This window comes from Manis pentadactyla, chromosome 7 (assembly GCF_030020395.1).
Source record: "Manis pentadactyla isolate mManPen7 chromosome 7, mManPen7.hap1, whole genome shotgun sequence".
Taxonomy (NCBI): domain Eukaryota; kingdom Metazoa; phylum Chordata; class Mammalia; order Pholidota; family Manidae; genus Manis; species Manis pentadactyla.
In genome coordinates, this window is record NC_080025.1 from 54395822 (window position 1) to 54420977 (window position 25156).

General features: G+C 44.5%; 1 protein-coding gene and 2 gene segments (V, D, J or C); all 3 read left to right on the forward strand.

The window, feature by feature from the left end:
* Positions 1 to 801: 801 nt before the first annotated feature.
* On the forward strand, positions 802 to 3653 carry LOC130684257 (T cell receptor gamma variable 8-like). The segment is given in 2 exon segments: positions 802 to 1217; positions 1328 to 3653. Coding segments are annotated over 2 exon segments (474 nt in total).
* Positions 3654 to 5321: 1668 nt separating this feature from the next.
* On the forward strand, positions 5322 to 15627 carry LOC130684346 (uncharacterized). The gene is made up of 4 exons (XM_057504963.1): positions 5322 to 5389; positions 6991 to 7061; positions 7381 to 7806; positions 14710 to 15627. The coding sequence occupies exons 1-4, from the start codon at positions 5322 to 5324 to the stop codon at positions 14952 to 14954; spliced, it is 810 nt and encodes a 269-aa protein (XP_057360946.1). The 3' UTR covers positions 14955 to 15627.
* Positions 6754 to 23882, forward strand: LOC118929092 (T-cell receptor gamma chain V region V108B-like). The segment is given in 3 exon segments: positions 6754 to 7557; positions 22028 to 22496; positions 22606 to 23882. Coding segments are annotated over 2 exon segments (471 nt in total).
* The last annotated feature ends 1274 nt before the right edge of the window (positions 23883 to 25156 follow it).

A 25156-nucleotide genomic window follows, 5' to 3' on the forward strand; every position in this document is an offset into this window, starting at 1 on the left:
GGCATATAATACACTTTATGGTCATTATCATTTTTAGTGTAATAAAGTAACTTTCTTAAATGTCTGAAAGATATTCATTTTGGCAATTACAGATGTAGAATCTGAGACACAAGAACATTAAATAGCCCAGCAGACGTGAGCAGGGGTAAGTAGTGTAGGAGGGTGCCGATTTCCATAGGTCATTAATAGTGATATTGTTATATATGTCTCCAGGAACTAATGTATTTTCAAAATATGACACTTGCTATTTCTTGTCTTTGGGTAATAGCTATTCAAAGTGAGGTAATATCTTATAGTGGTAGACTTGCATTTCCTTGAATTTCAGGAAAACAACAAATAATTTTTCATTCAAGTATGTCTGAAATATTACACAGCCCTTTCTAATTATTTTCCATACTAAATGTGGCAAACCTATGTGAGGTGGTCTTTTAACATGAGGATGAACAGAAATCCTCTATCAAGTTGATTTGCTGTATACACATGCGGGCCTGTGCGCACACACACACACCTACATTTATTTCTGAGCAGAGTCAAATGCAGACCAACGGATCCTAACTTCTTTCAATAAAACAAGCTCAGTGCATATCAGATGTGCTTTTAGTTACCTCAAAGTTGATGTATAGAGGTAAAAGGAAGGTGGTTCAGGGCAAGAAGAGTTTCATGGCCACGACAAGACGATGGCAGCTACATTAACAGCAGAACCCCGAATGCAAAGACATAAGTCCCGATTAGGGCTGCTCACTCCCAGGGAACAGACAAGCTGTACCCAGGTTCTGCTTCCAGGGCCATCTACTCCCCAGGTTCTGCCTCCAGGGCCATCTACTCCCCAGGCCATCCTGCCTGCATTCTGAGCCCTCTATGCTCCTGGTTGCCCCTCTGTGGAGGTCTGCTCTCAGCCTGGCAATGCGGGTCCCTCAAGAGATGGGCAGGAGCAGACAGGGCTCTTCCCCAGGCCTCCCCGAGCACCACCCCCTCTGGGCCATCAGCTTGGTAGCTCTTAAAACAGATCCTCAGTGGCTCTCCAGCCTATGACATCTATCCTGAAGCCCAGCCCTACCTCACTGCCTTCTGTCCTTGGGATCACACTCTTTCTGAGTAGGGTTTGGGTTCCAAGAGGCTATTCTGCTCCTCTTACCATCTAGTCCCTTCCTTCCAGGGCCCAAGGGTGGAAGGCATGCTGCGGGCTCCAGCCCTGCTCCTGGTGTTCCTGGCTCCTGGTAAGGATGTTGCATGGATGCTCGTTAGAATGTTTTGTTCTTGCAATGAGAGGCCATACCAAGGAATTACTATTACTTCTTCATCCTTGTTTCTGTTGTTCCTGTTGCAGCCACACAGATGTCTTCCAACCTACAAGGGAGAAAGATGTCAGTCACCACACAGACAGGGCTGTCTACTGTAATCACTTGTGACATTATTACACAAAACAGATATATTCACTGGTACCGATTCCAGGAGGGGATGGCCCCAGGCCGCATTCTCTACTATGATTCATCCAATGCAAACGTGGTAGTGGATTCAGGGATCATTCCAGGGAAGTACTACGCTTATGAAGATGAAGACAAGAGCTATAAGTTTGTCATTGGAAATATGCAAGAAAGTGACTCGGGAGTGTATTACTGTGCTGTCTGGGAGAGCCACACAGATGCAGGCCGCCCCCACACTGCACTAAAATCCTGCCTGTGGCTGCCAAGAGCAGCCGTGTGCACAGCACAGACCCGCAGCTGCCTCACTTCCTGCCCTGGCTGCCCTGTGCTCTGAACAGAGAGGATTCCTGAGCTCAGTGCCAGTCCCCACCCTCAGAGCCCACAGCCCCCACCCCACAGCCTGAGCGCTTTCCTAAAGCTGCAATTCCCATTGCCAGGCCTCAGGCACGCAGTCCGGCAGCCAGCATGTTCTTCAGCTCTCCTAGGAGCTGGCAGGTCCATTCAGCCCGCTTCTTAGAACAGTCAAGGTCACCTGGAATTGATGCATCCAGGGTGACATTAGGAGAGCAGAGTGGGAAGGTGCTGCCCTGTATACTTTCTTCAATCATCACCCAGAGGAGACAGCTGGGAAAGGAGCTTCCCCACTGCTCAGGAGTGTGAGAAACGATGGACCGCAACCTTGGACTTCATGAAGACCTCAAGCTGGTATCTGATTTATCTTTTTCAAACTGATATTCCCTCAGTTTAATCAATCATGGCATACTTGATATAGTGAAAATATACAAGAAGAGTGACTGCTGTAGATGTGCCAACCACTGTATTGTACTGACAACTTCTTCTGAATTTCACTCCACTGCCAGATCTATTCTGTATTAAACAAGTGAAGTCAAAGCTCCTGTCCACCTCTACCCCCAACAGTGACACAGCCAAGTCCAAAACTGGAATGAGTCTTCTCAATAATTTAATAATAAAGGACACTTTGGTTCAAAAGATAATGAATAGTATATACTTAAATGGAAAAGTCATACAGGAAAGGGGTACGGCTATCATATTGGGCCAGGTTTAAGATGGGAACTTAATACTGAAGTTCAGAAATGCCAGGCTTATATGCAAATGGTCTCTTATGCCAGGTTCACATGCAATGGTCCTCCGACTTTCTTGAGAACTCTTGACCTTAAGTCTAGCTCCAAGCCCACATTCCTAGAACAGTGTTTCTCAAGCTGTGGTGTACAAGCCAGCTGCAAATGAAGCACCTGGGAAACTTTGAATAAAAGGGTAGGTTCTGAGTATACTCAACACAGCGAATCAGAATCTTGGAATGAAGGCTGTAGACGTGCATTTTCCCATAACCTCTGCGGCTGCGGCTGATTCTTACTCTGTAGCTGATTTTTAAGACCTGCTGTCCTGGCAGTAATGGATAGAGCACATGTGCCTTCCTGGCAGGGGCCCATTCCCAGCCTGACACATGAGTGCACTCTAGAATGGTTCCTGGGCTTCCTCCCAACCCGCAGCCTCCCTCCCTAACGGCACCCCTGGTTGCGGCTGCTCTCCCAGGTCAGCACAGTTCTCCATGATAATTCCACAACCATCCACGTAAACTACATTTCTTTCTCGTTTTGGTGACCTCCAGCAAGATGGACTTGTATACTAAATGCACCAGCTTTAACTCGCTCTACTGAACCAGGGACCAGATATTTCAGCTATTTTGCAGCTTTAAGAAAGCCTGTTTACTACCTTGAAGCATAAACATATTCTCATTTATATTTGTCCAATAGGGTTAAGGCCCCACTCTCCACATTTACATCTTTGATCTGCTTTGAATTGAAATTTTTTGTATGGGGTAGAAATCATAATGTGGACCAAAATTCTCCTCTAAATTACTGACTAATCCATCATTTTATCCGTTTTCCATGGCCACATTTGTGATAACTAGCTCTCCATAGGCTCATCCAGCCCTTTCTGCTTTCTCTCCTTTTCCCCTGAAGGCATCTGCTCATGCCTGCAGCTCTCCCGAAGGACACAGCTAGGGGTGGAATCACTGAACACGCACCACCACAATTTTGCAGATGGGGCTGAATCCCTATATTGTGTATCCCTGTGCCAGGAGCACAGCATTTTCATTACTCTAGCTTTATAATAATTTTTGCTTTTTGGTAAGCAAGCTTTTTGCCTTTTTTTTTTTTCAAAATTGTGTTGGCTTTATTTTATTTATGAGTAAACCCCCAATATACCCAATATATGTACAGTTATTTATTTATAAATTAATAAGTTCCATGAGCTCTGGTAAAATGCACTGTGTACATTGTGAAACATGCAAAAATAAACAATTAAAAATATGTAATGAAAACAAATACAAACGGATCTAACATTTTCTTCCCGCACCCAAATGTGTCATCTTATGCACCCCGCTTTGGAAATCAGAGCGACACCAATACCAATGCAAATAATACATTTCATCCTAAATTCTTCCTGTTTCCTAACTTACCACACATCCCTATGACAAGTCATACTCGATGTCTTCTTTTTCTTTTTCAAACCAAATTCTCATAGTCCCTTTGTATTACATCTCTGTTTCACTCTCTGAATTATTTCTGGGCTTGTGTGTAGACACTGATAGTGTCTTTTCATATTCTTTAAAAGGAAGTACCCTGAAACCTTGGCTTACTCAGTCTTTTTTAAAGGAGTCCTGTGTGATGAATGTCCAGGGACCCTAACTTTCATCATCTATTGACTGAGAATATTGCTGTGTGCCTCACAGAATTTTGTTATTTTCAACGGTTTATAAAAATGAGCTAAGTATTTGGGAAAGGGCCTGGCCCCGTGCCTGATGTGTAGCAGGTGCTCTGGATATAGCTGTTGAATTTTAAATGATAGGTTCACTCTGCAAAAAGTTGCAGAAACAAGGAAGGTGGGAGTGAATATTCTAATCCTGCCTCAGTTGCTCATATATTGAATGAGTCACCTGTATTTGGGAGGCTGTTTTCTCATCTTTAATAATGAGAAACAATGAAACTTCTGGAAGGAAAGGTTTCTGTCTCATCTTTAAGTGTCTATACTTCAGTGATTCCCTAGCAAAGTGTGGATGTCCAGTATGCTACCTATGAGCTGGTTTTAAGCATGATTACTAATCTAATAAAAGATAAAAGATTTTTTTAAGAAAAATACATATTCCACACACAGTGTTATAAAGATATAAATTGGGATAAAAGAAAAATTTATCCAGAGATCTCTAAACAAAATATATCAATGACTGCCACTTGTCCATTTCACTAATAACTGTCATCACATGTACATCTAATTTTTTCATTCCATTTGACCAAAACGAGGAAGTCAGATTAGTTTTCAGACTCTGTGACAGTCAGCAGAGTGCTGGCCCAGTTCAGAATAAGAACATCAGAGTCTCAAAGGATAAATTAAAAGTCCAAAGTCCAAACATCAGCACCTGGACCGTGACCCTCCCATCAGCCTAAGTCAGGCTCTGCTCTCACCTATCCACTCCTCCCCATCCGCTGAGGGTTGTCCACCTGAGTGGTTTTATTCACCGCAGCAGCAGGATGGCATGGGATGAGAGGAGAGGAAGTACTGCTCCCTCCAGCCAGCACCCTATTTCTTTTCCCTGGACACCAATGAGGTCTTGCTCAGAACCCTCTCCAGTCCACACGAGGGCTCAGAGGGAACACCTGGCTACTCTGTGTGTCCTGCTCAAAAGTTTTCCCCATTACTTTTTCTAACGTGTCTCTCTTCTAGAAAAGAGCACAGGCTGTACTCAGTTGGAAAAGAAGTAGAGGAAAGGAAAACAAATGTCATCTGTTGAAATAACTTTCTAGGCACAAGCTGGAGTTGCCCTTACCCAGGGCACCATGTCAGCAAACTGAGACTCAGACAGCCTTCCAGTCCATGGAAACGGTGCGCTTGACCAAAAATGCAATGTATCCAGCCAGCCAGTCCCCAAACACTAAGAACCTGTAAGGATTTCTGTGTTCTGAATAAGATCAGATATGCAACCCCAGCCAATCACCCGAAGCCACATATTCTTTCCTTATTCCCAGACGGAGCTGCCAGCCTTATAAGGAAATCCCTGGCCTCCTCGTTTCAGCTGCAGCTTCTAAGGCCCTATAAAAACAAGCCCTATAAAACTCGCGCTTGTCCAAAATCACTTCGGAAGAGCTCTCCACTGCTTGTGAAGGGCTGTGCTTTCCCATCCACGGATTGCCTTCCCTGGAATGGAGGACGTCAAACTCCTTACTAATTTTATTTCTGTCATTGGACACACCCAAAACAGTATCTGGCTGGAGTTTGGGGTAGATTTCACTGACATCTAAGACTGGTCATTGCCAACACTTGTTGAGCCTTTCGTTTGAGCGGAAATTGAATAAAAATGGTAGTAATAATGGATGGAAATATAGTTTTGAATGCTGACATGAAATTAAATTAATTTTCATAAAATAGTTGTGGATTTTCTTCCCCAGAGTGATATTTTCTTAGTGGTGAAACTCCAGAAAAATAGAAAGTAAACAGCTCACCCAATTTCCCACCAGTCAAATTGCTCACCTTAGATGAGACTCTTCCCACCTGTCATGTTGCTATGCAGAACTCACCACAATTGTCACTTCCTTCTCACTTCACATTTACCACAGCTGGGCCAGACATCTGCAGAGGGTATGAATGATAGCCTCACAATGTTCTCTTGGCTAACACCTCACCAACTCAGTGCAACCCAAAGTCTGCCTCTTGAGACACTTGAGCCTGGAACTATGGGTATAGCTGAGCATGTCTGCATTTCCAATTTACAGCAGACAGCAAGCAGTTCAGGCACTGGGGTTGGTATGCCTGCTGAAGGGCCGCCAAATCCCTGCCCAGGCCAAGTCCCCTTTCCTGGCCATCACCACCACCTTCTACTCTAGGCCAGCAGGGTGTGATTAGCATAACTACTTAGCATAACCACACCCAGGAAGCCCAGGGATGATTAGCATAACTGAAAAGGAAACTCATTTCAGCTGGAGGGCAATGCTCTATTTCTCCAAGCTTCCCTTGAGATGCATTCCTCAGCTGGTCCTTTATAATGCCCAGTCGCTCCCATTTCTGAGGACATGCTGCTGGGACTGGAGACCTGGTCCTGCCCCCTGACCCTCACAGCCTCCTTCTTCCCCCTCTCCCGTTCAGTTTAGGCTTCTTCGTTTAGACACACACACACACCTGACTCTCCAAACTGTAATATTCCTTATAATTTCTACCCTATGTGGGCCCCAGAAATTATCTACTGCAACCTATTGAGTTTCAAGGTGAAACAGTAGTTCCCACCACTTAAGCATTTTCTAGCACCAGGGACTGAGCTACAAGCTTATTCTCCTGTTCACTCTCCAGGCAGCCCCATGAGGTCCCTTTTCACCTGTTAGGAAAGGGAGTTGAACTAACTCGTCCAAGACTACAAAGACATCACGTTATTTGGGGGCATTTTAAAATCTTCCTACGGGACCTCTGGGCGACATCCTCCCGTGCCAGCTCAGGTGCGGGTGCCTTTTTGGCAGGGATGGCTGTTCCCTCTTTGTCCCCATCTCCCAAGCAGGCAGGACACTCAGGACTCCCTAAAAAGTGTCTGGCGGCAGCATGAGATTGAAGCCGGGCAGACCCAGCTCGGTATCTCCCCCTAATTCTCAGGCATGCAGCCTCGCAAAAGTCATTTACTATACCTGCCCTGCTTCCCCCATTTCTAAACTGCAGATAATAAAATTGATCCACAGTGTTATTTTCAACATTGAATAAAATAATGAACATAAACTAATTAACGCTGTGCTGCGCATAGCCGGTATCCAATCAAGGATCGCTATTGTTATTTCCAACACTCTTTGTACGTTTCTCAGTCACCACTGATCATCCGGCCCTTCACCTTGTGGTCGCATTTCTGACTTTTCTCTCTCTAGTCCCTCCCTCCGCCTTCCCCCATTGCTCTCCCCAGTGACCTTGCGCCCCCCGGGTGGCAGCGGCCCAGACCCTGACCTGCCTCCACCACCCAGCCCGGCGCGGCGTCCCCCAGCAGTGGAGCCGCGAGGTCACTCTGGGCTCCTCTCCACCCGAGCGAGACGCAGAGCCATGCTGGGTCGCCTAACCCTCCTGTGGGTCCTCCTGAGCCCGGGTAAGTCCGCCCCCCTCCCCCGGGCGGGGTCGCGGGAAGGCGGTCTGGCCCTGGGCCGCCCCTGCCTCTCCGCTGCCCGCGCGCAGGCGGCCAGGAGGCGGTCGGGCTGCAGCAGCCGGCCTCGGTGGTGGCGCGAGGGCCGCTCGGCCACCCTGCGGGTGCCGCCTCCAACAGGGCCAGGCCCCGAGAGGCTCCTCCGACTGGCCACGTTCAAGGCGGACGTGCGCTGGGATTCGGTCCCGGAGGCAGGTAAGGCCACCGCCGCAGAGGCTTAGGAAGGCGCCGGCTGCGGCCGCCGGTACTAAAGCTGGAGCAGCGCGAGGCGGGCAGGCACTTCGGCGCCGCTTGGTTCCAGCACAGCCGCGGGCGTCGCCCCGGTCCCTGTGCAAAAATGACTCCGCCCCTAGACTGGCAACTTCCACATCCTCCGGGGCTCTGGAGGTGCGGGGGTCTCATCCCTCAGCATCCCGGACTGCCCCAGACGTCGAGTTGCGCGCCCACTGCAGTTAACCGCGTGAGCCTAACGAGCCGCTAGCCAACAGGCTGTCTAGTCTGGAGGAAACTTCCTAAAGTTCACCCAGTTCAGCGTTTTTGAAGCATCCGGAGGAGAATCTATGCGTTCTATCCAGTAGCCACTAGCCACGCGTGGCTACTGAGCACTTGAAATGTAGTTAGTCCAGCAGTCCGGGCTGAGATGGGCTACATGTGTAAAATACAAACCATATTTTGAAAAGTTACTATTTTAAAGTGATAGATCTAACAATTTTTATGTTGATTGGATGTTGAAATATTTTGGACATGTTGGGCTCAACAGAAATAGTCCAAAATGAACTTTCCATACTTCATTTCACTTTTTAAAAATGCAGTAGCTAGAAAATTATTAATGTGTGGCTCCAATTGGTGACTCACATTTGTTTTTATTGGACAGCAGTGCTGAAGACCGGCAATCTAAGAATCTGACCCTCTGCCCTGAAGAATGAACAAATAAAATATTTTGCAAATAACTTCCAGGGTGAGGGACTCTCTGGGGATTTACCACCAAAGGTTGTGTTAGGCAGGAAAGTAAATATGAAAAAGAAGAAGGCCAGTAAAGCCCACTAGAAGGGACTCAAAGAGTTAACCAGTTAAAAATAGAAAGCTCAGAAGGCCAGGAGCAACCTGACCTGGAATCTTGAATACTCCCCACATACAGAAAGTATCTCAGCATAGCCTATGTTTTCATTGTGTCAATTAGCACATGCCATTATAAGATTTACTTTAGCCTGCTAAAAGGCCCAGCTTATTCAGGAAGAATTCCATCTTAAAGCTAAGTTTGCATTTTAATCAAACAGACAATAACTCTGCCCACCTTGGAGGCAGGGCAGAGTCTTGACTGATAAGCTTCCAGACAGAAACTGATATCCTGGAAAGGAATCAAAACAGTAAATTTCTTGTGTTAAGTTAAAAGAAGAAACTTAATGTCTTATCAGAAATGAATATTCTGGGACCACTTAACAAATCCACACTCCCCTTTGAGTTTTGCATCTATAAAACCCCAGACCGTAAATCCTTAGGGCACCTCTCTCTGAGGTCGTCCACACTTTATTGCATAACCTTTTTGCCTTAGAACTTTTTCCCCATCTTTCAGCACACCTCTCTCTCTGAGGTAGCCCACACTCCTCTTTCTCTAGGTGTGCACCTTTTTGCTTTGTAAGTAAATTTCTCACTATTCAACTTACAATGTTTGTTCCAGTGGTCAGTGTCTTTATTGCTTTTCTTTGTCATTCTAATCCTCTGGATTTAAACTCAAACCTTCACTCCCTCTGTCCTATTTCAGGTAAGTAAGGAGGGGCTGCTGACAGTTCAGATACAGGCTTGCAAATTACTGTGGCCTGAGTGTCCCTCCCTCCCCCCGCGGACGGAACTGCAGCTAATGGTCATGCTCTTCAGTAGCTTTCCTGAAAGTCTCCTTTCTTTGTCTCTAGAAAGTTTGCAGAACATAATCTCACTCCAGGCAGTGCTCTGTGTGCCCAAATCCTGGACTAGTAGGGACTCAGTTCCCACACAGTGCAGATCCAAGCGGACACTGGCTTAAGGAGTTAGTAGGTCATGTGCCCCGTGCTGAGTAGCAGTTAATGAACTTCCTTTATTATTCTGATCTGTCGTTCTCTGACACTCTCGCGTTTAATAAATTCCTTCTTCACCTTGTACTCTGACTTCCCTGCCATCTCCAAACCAACTTCCCCCCCAACCAATATCTCCTCTCTGAGGTCGCCAGCACTTTCTCTCTTTAAGTAACTTTAAATATAACTTTTACTGTGCTTCACAACTGTGTCTCTGCCCTTCAATTCTTTGTTGCGGCGGGGACAAGAACCAAGGAAAATAGACACACTTCACTAACAGTTGAAAGCTGAGACTGGAACTCAACTCCTGATTCCCGTTTCTAAATTGTTGCCCCACTGACAATCATTTTCCAAAGGCTGAGTCCATGATTAAAAGCAAAGGAAACAATATTGCCAACTTCACAGAGCCCTCATCCATTGGCACACCCGGCACTCAAACTGTTGGTGGGTAATAATCCTCATGACAGGAAGAGGCAGTCAATTTGGATGAAACATGGCTATCAGCCTTCCGCATCCCCTGAGGGCCACCCTATATGGGACTCTGGGCGGGTCCCCAGCTTCTCTGGCCCCTTTTCTCTCATTGTGAAATGAGGTGGTTTAACTGCTAAAATTGTGTAATTTGGGTATTAAAGTAAAATCATGCAAGTAAGATACCCTATGTTCACTACCTTCTTTAGAAGCCAATTAACTTCTTGGAAAGAAAAAAAAAAAAAAGGAAAAACCCATGTTACTGATCCCCCAGCCCCAAACAGGAAACCCCTCTGTGGCTTTGAGTGCGGAAGGAATAAAAGCTCCTTGAGGTCTAAGCTGAATTTAAACACCTTTTCAATTGAAAATCCAGTTTATGTACAGATGAAGAGCATCAATAACAAAGATTAACGAGAGGAAAGTCGAAATGATCTGAAGGAAGTGGTTTCTCAGATTCCCTAACTCATCCTCTATCTCCAGGAGCTTCTGCTTCTGCAGTTAGAGATTTACAATTGAGACAGGCCTGCGGGCGAAAGAGTCCAACCGCCCCACCGTCTACTGCACGCCTAGGTCAAGGCTAAGTACATGTGAGAAGGGTAGAGGTACAGGGGGCTTACTTTTGCTCAGGTTTGGGGGTGTTCCTTCATTTCATCTTCCCCATTGTCCTGAAAAGTCCATCCTTTCCTCTTCTTGCTTCCAACTCAGTGTCCAACATCCACCTCTGACCCGGTGACAGGGAGTGGGGTGGCCAACAGGAGGAAGGAGCTGCTCACTCCTGTCCTTACAGAGCAACACTGTTCACCTTCCCCAGACGGAGTGCCCAGCGCCCTGCTGTGAAGCCTCATCTCTTCCTATGATGCCGGGGTTCTTGTTCAGGGAGCCGAAGAATGAGCTTCACAAACAGTCCAGGTAGGAGAGCAAGGCAGAGGCTTTTATTTAGAGAGAAAGCGAGAGGACAGAGCTCCTGGCTCAGGCCAGGAGGGGACAAGACAGCCGGGGGTGGTGTGTTGTCTAGGGGTTTTATAGGCAGTTGAGAGACAAAGGGCTAAGGGCTGTACACCTGCTAAGTAGTCTCAAAAACTTCTGAAGAAACACTAAGTTTCTTATTAATCTTCCTGGTTATTTACAAGAATTTTACTGCTCTGATTTCCTCCCAGGATAGCAGCATCCTGGGCTGGGAGCATATCACTCAAGACTGCCTGCTTTGCTCCCAAGGTGGGTTCAGTTATTGTCTGTTAAGAAACTTTTTTTAACTAATTGGGTTTTAAGATGGAATCCTTCCTATTTTTACTATTTTGTTTTGGGTTTGCTTGCTACATTGCCTAAATTGCAACAAATCATTTGTTTAGGGCTGGAGGAAGAAAAGCAGCACTTGGGTAAAGTCAGAAAAGTAAGTTGGGCCCCCCTCAGTAGGCCAAAGCAAATCTCACAATGGATTGTCTTGCTTTTGTTTTTTTCCAAAGGCCTTCACCCTATTCTGTCTAATCCCATGGTCCCTGTCTCACCCACACTCCTGTCTGTACCCCGCACTGACTCCTGCTGTGCCCTTCAGGAGCTCTGTGACCTTGAGCGAGGTCTTAACTCTTCTAGGCATTAGTTTTCTCATTTCTGAAATGGAGAAAACAACAGAGCCAAAAACTCATGTCTATCGGAATTACACCACTTGATTTCAGTTTTAACTTCTAGGGTAACAGGCTTGCTCTTTTCTGCATGCAAATCCTACAGAGAAATTGAGACCAAGAGTCTTTCTTCCTGGAATGAGCTCATCTTTAGGGTACTCAAGTTAGATTCTTAAATTTTGATACCCAGGAAATGGTGCCAACTTGTTTCACCCCACTACTTGCTTTTGGAACATTCTAGCTGCTCTATCTCTAAATGAGGGATTCGGCCTGGTAAGGGTGCAGCTGATGTATTTCTGCTGACAACACTGGAGCATGTTAATTGAAGCAGCCTAAAAGTATAAGTAATTGCCCAGCATTGTTCTGTGGGCTCTGTGTGTCAGGCACTGTTCTAAACACTCTCCCTGGGCTACCTTACTTATTCCTCACAAAAAGAAACAATAAAGCAGGTCCTGATTTTATTCTTACTGGATAGATGAGAAAACTGAAACAAAGAACAATTTACCAGAGCACAGGTTTGCAGTTAGACAGAATTAAGTCTCAACCTCAAATCTGTCACTGATAACTGTTTAATCTTGACTCATTTCCTCACCTGCTTCTACAAGGGCCCCATGGGGATATTTTACAGAGTTAAATAAACTAAATGTATGGAGCCAAATATGATAAGGACTAGGGCTACAAAGTGCTAGGGATATATAAGACATTCAGTAATTGTCCAGTACTTGGTAAGCTTTAAAATATAAATATATTTTAAATGATGACATTTCATTGACATCACACTGAAAAAAAATACTTTCATGTCCATTCATTAACTCATTCCTTTGCTCTTTTATCCATTCAATACACATCCGAGATTATACAGATAAATAAGGCATGGTCTCACTACCCTGGGAGCTCTTACCAGTGTCCAGTAAGAGCAGTGAGTGAATAGGCCTTGCCCTGCTCAAGCAGTGCTATGAGAGACGGAAGCACAAGGTGATGTTACCAGAAAGCAGTGGAGGCATGTCCGTCCCTGACAATGGGTAAGGGAAGCTTCCTAGAGGAGATGGGCCTGAGCTGAGCCCAAAACGATGAACAGGAGTTAGCCAGGAAAAGTGCGATACACAGCAGTCCAGAGAGGAGACATTTCATATTGTCCTTCTGTGGGACTCCATCACAGAAATCTAAGGAGAGAGTGCATGAAGATGAGAAAGGCAGGAGGTGGCCACATCGAGAGTCTCAGAGCCTAGGAACTCTTGACTTTATCCTCAGGTGAAGGGTGTGGCAGGGTGAAGAACTTGAAGAGGGAACTGACTTGACCAGATCAAGTCTGTGGTCTTCGGAAGTTGGGTAGGAGAGGCCAAGATTAGAGGCCTGGACAGAGTGTTCTGGAGGCAGAGGTAAAGCCAAGAAATATTTAGGAGGCAGATCTGTAGGATGTGGGATGTGATGCATCAGTTAGATGGGAGAATTGAGGCTGTCACTCAGGTTCCTGTCTTGGACAAAGTGGGATGGAGTGTCCTGCATGGAGTCAGGAAGAAGAGCTGGGCCTTGGGGGAGAATGGGTCCACTCTGGGCTGAGGCAGGGTGAGCACCTACATTTGACATATGTGAGGATGCCCAGCAGTCAGCTGGACATGTGCGTATTGATCTCGGGAGAAAGGTGTGGGGTGGGTGTATGGACCTGTGGTTTCCTGCTACTATCCCTTTCCCCCTCACCTGCAGGATAATTAAAGCCAGGAGGGAGCAGAGGCCACTCAGACAAGTAGGTAAAGTGAGGAGAGCAATCTGGAAAAGAGCACCTTGGGTGGATTGCCGAAGAGCAGTGTGAAGTTATCCCAGGACAGAGGAAATGTCTTGCGTTAGAGAAAGAAAAATAGACGAAAAGGAAACTCAGGAATCCAGAAAGAGGCAACCATGTTTCCTAGAGGAGAAGCTGGCCTGTGGTAAAGATTCTTTGTCCAGGGGAGGGAGAGGCTATGCCTGGAACTTAAACAAAGGCAAACAAACTGGAGTGCACAATTCAGCCCTGCGAGGGGGACCAGGGTCACTCCGCACTGCAGGGTGTAGGGGTGGCTGAACAGATGTACGCAACTTGATGAACCAAAGTCTCTCCAGCTGGTCGTAGATAAACTCTCTGTAGGCCAAATAATGCTTAACACAGCCCAGACCACACTCTTTTCTTCCCATTAACTCTGGTGTGATAACTTTCTGGGGTTAAGGATTTTTTTCTGTGAATAAATTTCTCCCAGTGAGGGAAATAAGATAAGACCAAGATCAGAGCATTAAGTCTTGCCATTTCCGCATTAGACAGCGCTCCACGGATAGGTGCCATATCATTGCATCTTTATTGCACACAAAGGACTTAGCATTGGGTGTTACATGTAGTGGGTGCTAAATGAATACAGTCTGGGGAACTGAGTCATCTCAGGGTTCTAGGGTGGCCAACTGTACAATGTGGTCTAAGGTGGAGGATGCTGAACTACGGTCATCACATTGAATAAATGTGGTAGCAGGGGGTGAGGGCACTATTTTACCATGAGGCCAGACAGCCAGGTACCCCTCACCATGGGAAGTTTGACTAGGTTGAATCAGCTATGCCACATTAATCTAAAACTTTTCTCACCATAGTTTCCAGGTTCTGGGCTGCCCTGGAAGAGAGCAAAGTTCACTCAGACATGTTGTCATTGTCCCGAGCATGAATTCTACCAGTTCTTGTTAAGTTTTTGTAAAGGCTTGTAAGTTTTCTTCCCCCAGTCTCCCTTAACAGACATTCTCTAGTTTCGTGATTTTTAAAAAAATGCTAGGACTTCAGTTCATTCACTCTCTCCCCTCCCTTATTTTTTTCTCAGTGTGTGTGTATGGTGCAGGTCATCTATAGCAGCCTCAACCTTTGAGTACTAAAGAGCTGTGGAAAACAGCCCACCTGGAATGTGTCATATCTGGTGTAACAATTTCTATAATATGTATATTTTGGTATCAAGACAGACCTGGTCTCGCCGTGCCGAACCTGCTGTACATTTCATCTGATGTTATCAAAATGGAATCAGGCCCTCCATTGGAAAAATCTGAGGAAGACAAGATACCTGAGACTTGTACGTCTGCCATCGCCATTCACAGTGAGGGGAAGAAGACTTGGCTGCCTACCCTTGTGCCCTCTGGGAACTGCACAGTAGCAGGCATTAGAACATTCAATAAATGCCCACTGGTTCTCCGTTCACTGGTATGAATTGGGAAGCCATCTGTATGCTTTTGTAAGGTTTCTAGATAAATGTACATGTGGGTGACTCTATATGGAGTTGCCAAATTCTGTATTTTCTCAAAGAGGAAGCTTTGCCTACGTATGTGCAAATTATCGGCCTCATCTTTTCCAGGATCTGCTCCCTCCCCAACAGGCTTACTAATGACCCTCATCTTTATTCATCTGAGTCAATCTCCCCCACTCAGTTTTCCTGCCAAGATATATAGACTACGCTATTTCTGTGACTTCTTTTGTACTACAGGTTGCATTACATGTTTCTGATCCACCTGTCCCCTTCAATTTAAAAATATGGATATTGGTTTAAATGCGATTATAATTAGAGGAGTTAAAACAATAGTCCAGGAATCCCTCTCAGCTCTGGACTCCCTCCTGTCCACATGGGCAACCTCAGCCCCAGTCCCCAGCCTCAGCCTCAGCCCCCGGTCTGTGCTGCCTGAAAGCCACCTCAGTCCTGGAGGCACAGGAGGAGGGGGCAGACGGCCACCAGCTGTGCCAGGGGCTGCCAGCCTTCATGCTCCAAGTTCCAACAGACCTGATTTCCTCCTGACCAGGGCCCCTGTCTGAGCTTTGTTGAGAATAGCCTGAGTGAAGCAGGGAGCATCCACCATTAGTCCTGAGATTTCCAGAGAGTGTGGATGACACAGCCTGAGTACCAGGGGCCCTGCCATGGGGGGAGGGCACACCGGCCGGGGATGTTACTGTGAGTGCCAGGGGTTGCCGCAAATCAGTTAGGATGAGTGCCACTGCTGCTAGAATGTAAGTGCCGCATACTTAGGGACCTTTGTCTCTGGCTTCGGTGACATTCCAGGATCTGCATTATGCCTCCTTGCCTGTAGTGGATCCTTGAGAAACATTTGGTGAATGAACGCATGAATAAATGAATCTCAGGGAGCATGACTGAGGAAACAAGTTAGATCTTTTCTATAATGACTCCTGAGGATGCACTGTAAAGACGTGAGAGGAAAGGTGTCTACACTACACACACACACATACACACACACACACACACACACACACACACACACACACACACACACGCATACCCACACAAATGTATACACATATATATATGTATATGCATATACTATATAGTGATATATAATACATATATTGTTACAGAAAGAATATATGGAAGAAGTTATCTTGTTTAAGAGCTTGGATTCCAGAGTTAGATTCTCTGGTACAAAGACCCTCTGTTTTACCAAATTACTGTTTTCTTATCTGAAAAATGGGAACAACAATAAGATCATCCACTTAATGAGCTTTGTGAAGATTCATGAGATTATAGAACCAAAGCGTGCATAGCACGGTGCTTGTCACATGAGAATGCCTTCAATATTGTGAGCTCTTAATATTATAAGAAACAAACAAAAGTATCTATTTTCATTAAGTGTTAAAGGTAAAAAATATACTAAAGGGGTTCAGAACCACCCCCCACAAAATGTGCTACTTTGTCATGTGGACAGTTTTGCGCTGAAGGCAATCAGAGCCTGCGAGCTCAAGAGAAGCTTCCACCCCTTCCTTAACCACCTAGAAGAATCTAAATTGGGGATCTTGACCCGAATGAGAGTTTGTACCAGAGAGAGGTTCTACCTGAGTGACCTGTCTACACAGCGGAGTGCTCATCTAGTTGCCACACATCGGCTCTGCCTACTGTGTGTGAATTGCCCCGCTCCCCTCTGAAGCCTCCAGCCCCTACCTCACTCCTTAGCTCAAATTGGTATAGACACCTCATTTTACCTTTCTGTATTTGAGCCTCTCACATATGTGGGGTTCCTGTAAATACAAAAGTAATTTGTAATCTTGTCTCACATCAGTTTCATTCTTAGACCAGTGAGAACATTGAAAGTTAGAGGAAAGATTTTCCTCCCCAACAATATATTCTACTTTTGTTTACTTCTTTGTTTGCAATAATTAAGAAAGGAAAATACTTTCTCAGGACTGTATCTGAAGTGCCCATTTATCTTCATTTTTGGCTTTTAGAATCTAAAACCCAATTCTATGTATAGGAAATTTCCCGCCTTCTGAGCCTTGGTAAAAGGTGAATTCATCTCCTAATATAGGAAGGAAAATACTTTTTCTCAGCTTTTCTTGCAGCTAAAGTCAGATTGTGTGGATATCCCCAATTATATACAGCTGATTACTTTTTACACACACACACACTGTTACACTCACACATGGTTTGGATAGAAATACCTGGCAGTGATGGCAATGTAGGTGACCAGGACCCAGAGCAGCTGTGGTTACTCAAGCAGTGGCAGCCGCCAGGCCTAGAGTCAGTGCCCATGCCCAGGGGCACATCAGTATCCATCCCTCCTCCCCTTCCTTCCCAGGCTGCACCCCTGCACAGAGGAACAGGGAGTCCCACTAGTGGTAGGTCACAGGCCTTCTGGTCTACCATCCTGTACCTGCTCAAAATTCAGTGCCCAGTGTTGGTCACCTCAGAAAAGGTAATTACTGGAAAAGGGAGAAAACGGCAGCTGCCTCATGAGAACAATCCAGCCATCTGAGCCACTTCTTCCTTTTCATCTTAGGAGAACTCAAGCAATCTGAGTTCACACTGGTGCCAAATAGAACATGATAGGGCTGGACGTAAGTTTTAGGGACAACTGTGTCAAAGCATTTTAACAGTGAAAGCTCAGGGGAAAATGAAATGGTTGACAATATGGGGATGGAAAACTTTAGAAATTATTATAGTAGCAGTAATATCTAATAATTACCAAAAAGTTACTAAAGGCCCAAACCATACTAGGTATTTTTAGTAATTAAAACTGCATAAACTTTTGTAATGGGTCTTATTATTCATTCATTTTCAGGTGAGGAATTTGAGGCACAAAGAAATTAAGGAATTTGTATTGGGTCAGGTAGCTTCTAAGGGATAAACAGTTAATAGCTGCAGACATTTAAAAAATGCTTCAGTGACCTGGGAAGTTGCTCAGAATGTAAGGTGAACAGGAAGAGGAAGAACTCAAGCCTTACACATACTGCATGTGTAGCTTGTTAATATATTTATAATCCACAAAACATATTTATAACTATATATCTGCAAAAAAGAAATCCAGAAGTTAACAAACAAAAATAAAATAATTGCCGGGCGTGGTGATATGAACATGGGTGTTTTGATTTTCATCTTTACCCCATTTCTCTGTGTTTCTCCAGAGAGCATCTTTACCACCATGTCCCACTAATGAGTTATGTGACCTTTGTTGAGTCAAAACACTCTGTTTCTCACTTTCCTGATCTATGAAATGAAGCTACGTTTTTACCATGTGATGGCTGTGAAGATTTAAAAGTAAAGAACATTTAGAAAAAAAGTCCAACAAATAGAAAATGCTCATTAAATATTTGCTATTAGAAAAGTTAGCATTTATTACACTTTCAATATGTTAAAATGTTAAAATCAAGACACTTCCATGGCTCCCTCTCATTCATGTCCAACAGCCCTCCAAAGACCACCCCCTGTCCTGAGATCAGCAGAGCAAACGGGGCCAGACAACAGTAACCTCAGGCCTGCAAGTCTGCAGCCCCCACTGAAGAACTAGGGACCCACCTGAGCACCACTTCCTGCTCAGGCCACTCCCTCCTGCCACTGACCTGAGGCTTCCAGACACCACATACCGGCCTTCCTGCCTCCTCCTTCAGGACACAGCCTGGCAGACAGGAAGTCACTGCTTGAAGCATTTGCCTTCCTCTCCTTCTGGGAATGTAAGTCACACTCCCTGATCATTTGGGTTTAGATGAGTAAGCAAAGAAATTCTTTAATGTTTCTTAGACTACCAGAAGGTCATTGGGAATACTGTTCTTTTACTTACAGTTGGACTTGGGTTATCCAAAGTGGAGCATTCCAGATACCCACTTCCTCAGAAGTAAAGAAAAGCATTGACATACACTGCAAGACATCAAGCCCATATTTTGAAATGGAAGTCATTCACTGATATCAGCAGAAACCAAATCAGGCTTTGGAGCATTTGGTTTGTGTGAGCTCAACAAAAGCCCCAGCTTAAAGTCACACAGGTGGGAAGATTAAGACAGAGGCAAGAAAGAATTCTTACGTTTTCAGTTCCATCCTGACCATAATTTCATAGAAGATGTGGACATTTACTACTGTGCTGGATGGTACCTGCAGTCCTAGAACTGTCTAGGCAACTCACAAGGATCCCTCCTTGGGTCTAGGCCATTTCACATCCTGCCAGGTAGTGATGACTACAACCAGCTACCTGCTGAGCTCCTGGCCTCAGCTTCCCCAACTCTGCAGCCCTTCAGAGCTTTATAGGGAGCTGTGCTAGATTATGTTTGCACTTTTGCTTCTGGCTGACCCCAGGATTTGTGCTTCCACAGCTTTATTTGACACTATTTACCAATGAAGGAAAATTCTGTCTGGGGACTGAGAGCCCCAGGGGATACCACTGTCCCTCATCTCACCATACAGAGACTTCCAGTAAGGGAGCAAGGTTCAGGCTGACAGAAGGACTTGCTGTGTACCATTATCATGGCATACACTCAAGGCGACCTCTCTGCAATATAACTATTATCAGTCCACAGTACAACTAAAGAAATTACAGTTTAAAGAATTTAAGTTTAATGATCAGCCAAAGGCAGTAAGTGCATGCTTTTTGACAGGACTCTGAGCCCATGCTGAGAAGCTTAAGGACTACAGTTCTTTATGGGAACACTGGGGTATCTGGGGTAAATTAGGGTTGGAACAAAGCTGGTTTTCTGCAAGTGTGGGCTGGTTTCTGCCAGCGGGTTGTCATCAGGTCGGAGCTCCTCATTCGTTGGGGCTGTGAGAGGAGCCCACCATGGGTGGCCCTTGTTTCTGCACGTGAGGGAAGAGAGAGAACCTGCCAAGACCCAGGGGCCAACATCTGTGTGTGTGTCAGCTCCCCGTCCCTGCTCTCAAGTCTTTGCACAGATCACCTCCTCAGCCCACACCAGCTATAAGGCCTGTTCTGTTATTCTCATCAAGCACGTCTGACTCTGGAGCTAAGAGAGGGACTCAGTGGTGCAGGCACTTGTCCAAGTCCCATGGTGGGCATGTGGCTAGCTGGCAAAGCAGGGCGAGGCCCCGGATAATCTATGTGCTCTGGACTATTGCTCTAAACCACTTCTTACGTGGGACAATGAAAGGAATAGTGCATTGTCTCCATCCCATAGTGGGGCAGAACTGACACGAGTCATTACTATCTGCAGAAGCCTGGGGACAGGACTTGAGTGATCACGTACTTTCACAGAATAAGTAAAACCCCAATAAATTTTAAATTGATATTCTGTATAAAACAGCAAAGATCTTTATTTTGTGTTTCTAATAGTAGTATCTGCAGTAAACTTTTTATGTTTCCTATATGGTCACTTTAATTAAAAATTCCTCAAATAACATCAATGTATGTACTCTCTCTCACTCCCATTTTATGGATGTACAGTGCAATGTTCATTCTGCAAATATACTGAAGGGAGAGAAGAGGGATTTGCAGGCCAGGCAGACAAAAGAGATGGACTTGGACGCATGATCCTTCAGCCCTTCTTTCGTACCACTGGGGGGCTCATATTTTTTGATTGACATTTTGATCTACACTGTTTATGAACATGACAATTTCTTAGAGGGGAGACCATTGCCTTCTTGAGCCTGAACAGAACCTTCCTACATCCCTATATTTATTATGAAAATTAGAGAAAAGAACCTGAGGGGAACACATATCTAAGGGAAGAAGATGAACCCCTTATAAAAAGAATGCCTAGAAAGTGTGGATTAAGCTTCTCAAAATACCTTTGCTCAATGCATTTTCTCATGAAATGTACAAAAGAGCACTGGACCTTATAACACAGTATCTTCAAAGGAACAAGTGCCTGGAGACTAAAATTATATCAGCTTTTTAATATGAGCTGTAGAAAACACAGTGACAAATTCGATGATCCTTTCAGTGGTAGAATATTATAAAGCCATTGAAAATGTACTTTTGGATTTATTAATCCAAGTGAAAATCTCTACATTCAAATATAAAAAAATACAAGTACAAATGAGTATATATTATATTTCAACCATGTAAATGTCCATATGGCAGAAGAACTAAAATGAAAGGAACTACTGGAGTTTCAGACAGGTTTGTTTCCCTCCTTAAGGTGGATGCTTTTCTTTTCTTTCTATGCTTTTCCAATAAGGGGCCACAATTTTTATAATTAAAATATTATTTACAAAGGCAATTTTCTCCTGTTTTTCAATAAGAACAAAACTACAACTTAAAAACATTATAAAGGCCATATTATTGCCAGGCACATAGTAGACTTTATGTTCATTTACATGTTTGATCATTAAAAAGACCTGCAATAAGTTTACCATAAAAATAGGATATAAAGCCAAATATGCAAATACCACTTAAAATTATATTTATATATATATATATACACAAAACTTTATATATATATATATATAAATACCAAGCAATCCTATTTCCAGCTATAATACATAGAGAAAAATTCAAAATAAAAGCAAATGATGGGTGCCTTTTATTCTCAGTTTTCTTTAACAAACAACTATTAAATCCAATTTCTCTTATTTACTAGTTCTGTGTCTGTTTGTCAAATGGAAATTATCATTAACAGTTACCTCACAGACTGTTGAAAGGACTGAATAATGTCAGAAAACATTTAGGATAATGCCTGACAAAGAGCAAGCCCTCAATGGCTAATGGATATGCTCTTCAATTTAAAGCTTACCATTACATATTAAACATAATACGGCTTTGAAAATATTCCTGCATGTGACATAATGTTCATGAGAGTTCCAAGGTCCAGGGGGAATAGGAGCCCATTTCCAGAGACTGTTCTGACTCATACTGCCCGCCAGCCGTTGTAGCCTAGTGCCTTCCTGGAGGCACCCAGAGTATAAAAGAAACTTGAGTTCTCTGAGTCATAATCTGGCATGCTGACATCTGAATTGATTGTAAAAGGCAGAGAATCACTCCAGTGTTTGTGATAAGGCATATTAAGTAATGTCAATGAGATATTTCAGTGTCTGATTTTTGTTTTGTTGTATTATATCACAGAAAAGTAAAGGTCAGTTTTCATACCTGAGTCCGGAATCAGCAGCAAATCACAGAAAGATAGAGATAGAAGCTGAACACAGAAGGTATGTCTTCATATTTCTGAAGCCATGTGTCTACATTGTGGAATTTTCAAGGGCAATGGCTGAGAGGATGTGAGAACGCTCTCTGCCCCACCCTACAGACCAGGGATTCCTTTCCAGGCCCTGAACCCCCTTACCTGGTCTGTCCAGCAGCCATGGGGCAGGAAAGCCCAGAACTGCTCATTTCTGTGGCAGATCATGACATGAAGAGCCCGGGCACCTATCAGCCACCTCTTCTTCTGAGAAACCGGAACCAGCCCCACCCTCCTGCCTCTGGCCTGAGACCTCCTGCTCCCAGAGACCTCACTCTCTCACCTTCTCCCCGGAAGCCAGCAGGGCCATCGAGATGCCTCTACTGCAAGCAGTCATCTTCTCCTCCTTCTGGGCTTGTAAGTTGCCCCACGATCATTTCAGTCCACAGGATAGGCTGGAAAAAGTCTTTATTGTTGCCTCTTTACACATCATTTGTTCATGGGAATTTCTCCTCTTTGCTTGCAGTTGGCCTTGGGCAGACAAAGCCGAAGCAACTTGAAATATCAGTCACCAGAGCAAGAGATAAGAGTGCCCACATACGTTGTAAGGTGACCATTGAGGAGTTTGATGAAGAAATTATACACTGGTACCGGCAGAAACCAGATCAGAGTATAGAACATTTAATATATGTCTCAGGAACCTTCAATAGCGGTTCCTTAGGTGGGAAGAACAACAAATTAGAGGCAAGCAAAAATCTTGCTGCATTCACTTCAACCTTGAAAGTAAATTTCTTAGAAAAAGAAGACGAAGCGGTGTACTACTGTGCCTTCTGGACAGACACAGTGTTAAAGTTGCCAGGATCAGCTACACAAGAACCATCTCCAGGTCTGTGCCTACCCACGTCCTTCCCACATGGCGACCACAGAGGCTGCACAGCTGGGCGCCCAGCCTGAGCCCCTCTCCCTGTGCTGTTCCCTGAACTCTGCAGGAAGACATCTTCGATTCTGCTTGCACAGTGAACCCCATGGGTATCGGCAATTACGATCCAAATTAAAGCAAGCTGACACTATTTCCTACCAAATCAGGCTGTCTGGAAACTATGGAAGTAAAGGCTGAATGGTTTAGAACAAAACCCATTTGTTAATTTACTGTAGAGACAGAGATTTCTGGTAACTTAATGGTTCCAAACGGAGTCAGGAAAGGGGCATACACAGTACATAGATATTTTCTGTTGTAATTATTTTCTGATTTTATTCATGAGCACTGGAAGTATTCAGAGGTAGAATGATCTGTCAAACATAAAAATTTCATGCCTTTTATTAGTGTCCTGAGGCCGTCCTAAGTCTAGTGACCATTAAATGCCTAAGTTAACAATTCGCTATTTGGGCTGTGGGAGAGACTAAAGTACGAATCCTGAACCCTAGGGGAAGAAGCTTCAGCTCACTCCACACTCGGGGCTCAGTGCTGGGCAGGACAAGTAGCTCCAGGGGACAGACCCCTGGGGACAGCAGGTGACTCAACGTGGTGAGTATGCCTTGTCCAGGTTCTGCAAAGAAAACTAAAGATTCCAAATAAGGATCAAATGGTTAGAAGGACAGATGATACAGGCTCCCTGCAACGACAGAGGAGACAAAGGTAGTATGCCTCACAGATGAATAAAATGCAAATAATTACAAGAACTGAATTCCGTGATTGGCAGTTGGTAGTTCAAGGAAGAGTGAAATAAAATGTAACATGTAAAACTATAAAAACTCTTCTCACACCTCTTTGGAATCCATTTTCAAATAATGAAGAATTTTGTTCACGGGAATTTCTCCTCTTTGCTTGCAGTTGGCCTTGGGCAGACAAAGCCGAAGCAACTTGAAATATCAATCACCAAAGCAAGAGATAAGAGTGCCCACATACGTTGTAAGGTGACCACTGAGGCGTTTGGCGAAGTACCAGCAGAAACCAGATCAGAGTATAGAATATTTAATATATTCTATTTAATATGTTCTAATATTGGTACCTTCAGTAACAGGGATCTCTTACCACATAACTGTCATGCATGCAGTTTACCTACAGTTCCAGAAGTAATGGCAACACAGTCCTCCATTTCTCCCAAGGATCAGGTTGTGCTGTTAAGTGCAAAGGTACTGTGGAAAGCAGAATGGGTCTCTCAGGGCCGTGTCCACACCTTCTCATGGACAAACTCAAGATCTCGTGCCCACACCCTGTCCATCATGACTCCTGATGGGGGGGGGTCCACAGTGGTGGGCACCGTAAGGGCCTGAGTCTCAACGGAGCCTCACCCCTCACCTAAGGCAAGTACAGGAGCAAAGGTAAGAAGGCCACTGAAGGGAAGATAAAGATTCAGAAAGCATGAACCCTTCCCAGAAAGAAGAGCAAGATAAGATGGAATTAGCTTCTCCTGATATCTGTGCTAAAAGCTTTACACAGGTTATTTCACTGAATGCTCAAAGGGGCAGTGCTGAATCAGGATGAAGAGGCTGCACAGGGCTGATCTCAGGAGATCGAGCCACTTTGACTCGCCAACTGACCCTGGGATATTTATGGGGATGAAAACCTAGCGACACACAGCAGCGATGAGCAGGAGGGAAAAGGGCTCCTTCTCTGTGTGACTTGGACATAACAAAACACTACACAGCCATTAAAAACATGTGTGTTAAGGACTTATAAGTAAAATTGAAAATAGTCACATTTGAGTAAGGAAAATGTGGAGCACAGAATTGGTTTACATATTAAGCTCTCAAATACATAAATGTATATGTTGACAGAAGCAACAAATGGAAACAAATTTTCCAAAGTTTAAAGAGTAGATGACCCTTGGAGAGTAAGTGGTTTTAAGTTCTTTTTGGTACTTTTACATATTTTATACATTTTAACAGAAAGCTTTATTACTTTGAAAGATATGTATGCATAATAGAGCAATGTTTTGACAACTATTGTTGTCCTAACAACTATTGTCCTAACTAGGACAACTGGAAGGGTATCTGTATTGAGAGGTCACCTGACAGGAGGTGTGGGGTGTCTTGGTTTGGGTTCCCCAGAGGTGTGCCTCAGGATTTGAGTAGAA

Bases quoted from the DNA above. Each gene is read 5' to 3' on its own strand.
- LOC130684346 (XM_057504963.1), top strand. From the start codon at position 5,322: ATGGAAACGGTGCGCTTGACCAAAAATGCAATGTATCCAGCCAGCCAG. The intron at 7,062-7,380 runs GTATCTCCCCCT...TGCTCTCCCCAG, and splicing joins AGCCGGGCAGACCCAGCTCG to TGACCTTGCGCCCCCCGGGT. The intron at 7,807-14,709 runs GTAAGGCCACCG...TTTGGTATCAAG, and splicing joins GGATTCGGTCCCGGAGGCAG to ACAGACCTGGTCTCGCCGTG.